This window comes from Chiloscyllium plagiosum, chromosome 23 (genome assembly GCF_004010195.1).
Source record: "Chiloscyllium plagiosum isolate BGI_BamShark_2017 chromosome 23, ASM401019v2, whole genome shotgun sequence".
NCBI classification, from domain to species: domain Eukaryota; kingdom Metazoa; phylum Chordata; class Chondrichthyes; order Orectolobiformes; family Hemiscylliidae; genus Chiloscyllium; species Chiloscyllium plagiosum.
Window position 1 is genome coordinate 15,616,134 of NC_057732.1, and position 3,057 is coordinate 15,619,190.

A 3,057-nucleotide genomic window follows, 5' to 3' on the forward strand; every position below is an offset into this window, starting at 1 on the left:
GATGCTGCCTGACCTGCTGCACTTTTCCAACAACACATTTTCAGCTCTGATCTCCAGCATCTGCAGTCCTCACTTTCTCCTGACCCAAATATTACCCTGTCCACAGTGTAATATGGTTGGTGTGGGCAGTTGAGTGGGAATAAATATTGGTTAAGTGCAGGCAGGAAGGAAGGAGGGTTGCTATTTTCAGAGAGTTACCTGCATGCACCCTCAGAACATAACCTTTTCCTTCCTCCCCAAAATGGACTTTTAAACCTACCCATTTGCGACTCTCCCTAAGATGCCCAAATTCTCCCCAAACACCACCACTGCCGCCACCACCAATGTCCTCATTTTTGCCTGAGATGCATTGGTCCCTCTTTTTGGGACTAGTTGTAGTGCCAATGGTGCCCATTACTAAGATCTGGCCAAGCAGCTCATCTGGCACCTCCAGAGGACGGCACTGCTCTCAATGAGGGGCAAAAGTCTCATTCACCATCAAGTTAGTACCTCAACAGCATGATAAGTTTCCAAAGAAGGTATTTAAGTGGTTTTTACTGAAAAAGACTCACTAGACCCAAAACATTAACTCTGATTTCTCTCCACAGGTGCTGCCAGACCTGGTCAGATTTTTTCAGCGATTTCTATTTTTGTTCCTGATTTCCAGCATCCTTAATTCCTTTTTGTTTATTTCACTGGGCTTATTGGCTGATAGCTATCTTTCCTTCCAACATAAAATTCTGCCCATGATTAGATTAGATTACATTACAGTGTGGAAACAGGCCCTTCGGCCCAACAAGTCCACACTGACCCGCCGAAGCGCAACCCACCCATACCCCTACATTTACCCCTTACCTAACACTACGGGCAATTTAGCATGGCCAATTCACCTGACCTGCACATCTTTGGACTGTGGGAGGAAACCGGAGCACCCGGAGGAAACCCAGGCAGACACGGGGAGAATGTGCAAACTCCACACAGTCAGTCGCCTGAGGCGGGAATTGAACCCGGGTCTCAGGCGCTGTGAGGCAGCAGTGCTAACCACTGTGCCACCGTGCCGCCCACATGGTTCTAATCCTCTATCTACTTGAAACTTCCAAAGAGAAAAAACTAATTTAAATAAACAATAATACTGGAGACTAAGGGCCTGTGCCCGAAACGTCGAATCTCCTGTTCCCTGGATGCTGCCTGACCTGCTGTGCTGTTTCAGCAATAAAGTTTCAACAATACTGGAGACTGAACTTACTGGCTGTACTGGACCTCCATTGGAAAGTACACAAGACAAGTTAGACTGATATGCATCATTTGTGAGTTTTACTAGTGTTTCCTTCAAGGGACTTTATTTTCTTTTTTTACATTTCCAGCATCCATTGCATTCTGATTTTCAATGCCTATTTCCAACTATTTCATCTTTATTCTAAGAATACTTTGCTCCATTCACTCTGAACAACTAATGCTAGCTTCAACAAATCTACCCAAATTATACATGTGATTCCTTGAACTATAAAGATACATGGGAATATCATATTATTAAAGGGGAAATGCATTGCTTCTTCTACAAAAAATGCAAATTGTCTGAATATTGCCTGAAAACTATCTTTTAAGGGAAATTTCTTTGATGCGTTTAATCAAACAACAGTCATATGAAACAAGAAACGTTTCAAGAAATCATTTAAAAATTGAGAAACAAGCTCGTGGATGTCATGGGAAGAAACAAAAAAAAACATCTAATCTTTTTCCTATTGTCATAATTTTGTTGACTCTACCTTTTCACTGCAAAGCCAAGCACTTTAAAAATACTTTTATTTTCTGGAAGTGCAATAATAACATTAAGTAGAATTATTCTAAAAGAAAGTTGAACAATTAATAATTCTTAACATAACTACCTTCTGGGCAACCACAGGTATTCACACACTGATCACATTGTTGCTGAGGGTTTGGGTCAGAGCAAGTTGACTTGCAGACAGGGCCACACTCCATGTATATCTGATCGCCAGGACAGATTGGTGGTGCTGAAAGGAAAAGGCTTTTGATTTTATCATTTGACTTGGACATTAGTGTTAAACAGCGAATGATGATTGTTAAAATCTTGATTTGGAGGAGTCAGTGTTGCACTGGGGTAGACAAATCACACAACACCAGACCCCACCCCCCCCCCCCCCATCACCAAACCATCATCTCCCAGACCATACAGAACCTCATCACCTCAGGAGATCTCCCACCCACAGCTTCCAACCTCATAGTCCGGAATGCCGCACTTCCCGGTTCTACCTCCTTCCCAAGATCCACAAGCCTGACCATCCTGGCCGAGCCATTGTCTCAGCATGCTCCTGCCCCACTGAACTCATTTCTTCCTACCTCAACACTGTCCTATCCCCCCTAGTCCAGGAACTCCCCACATACATTAGAGACACCAACCACGCCCTCCACCTCCTCCAAGACTTCCGTTTCCCCGGCCCCCAACGCCTCATCTTCATCATGGATATCCAATCCCTCCACACCTCCATCCACCATGACCAGAGCCTCCAAGCCCTCCGTTTCTTCCTCTCCCGAAATCCCCAACAGTACCCTTCCACGGACACTCTCATTCGTTTGGCCGAACTGGTCCTCACCCTTAACAATTTCTCCTTTGAATCCTCCCACTTCCTCCAGACCAAAGGGGTAGCCATGGGCACACGTATGGGCCCCAGCTATGCCTGTCTCTTTTTTTGGCTACGTAGAACAGTCGATCTTCCGTAATTACACCGGCACCACTCCCCACTTCTTCCTCCGCTACATTGATGACTGCATTGGCGCCACCTCGTGCTCCCGCAAGGAGGTTGACCAATTCATCAACTTCACCAACACATTCCACCCTGACCTTAAATTTACCTGGACCATCTCTGACACCTCCCTCCCCTTCCTGGACCTCTCCATCTCCATCAGTGACGACCGACTTGACACTGACATTTTCTACAAACCCACCGACTCCCACAGCTACCTGGATTACACCACTTCATACCCTATCTCTTGCAAAAATGCCATCCCGTATTCCCAATTCCTCCGCCGTATCTGCTCCCAGGAGGACCAGTCCCACCA

The 3,057-nt window shown here is 45.6% G+C and overlaps 1 protein-coding gene across 1 annotated transcript in view; it reads right to left on the reverse strand.

The window, feature by feature from the left end:
- The window catches only part of LOC122561447 (mucin-19-like), a 75,398-nt gene that overhangs the window by 50,900 nt on the left and 21,441 nt on the right, over positions 1-3,057 (reverse strand). The window contains exon 7 of the mRNA XM_043713190.1: positions 260-442. Within this exon, the coding sequence (XP_043569125.1) occupies positions 260-442 (183 nt within the window). The remainder of the gene's footprint in view (positions 1-259; positions 443-3,057) is intronic.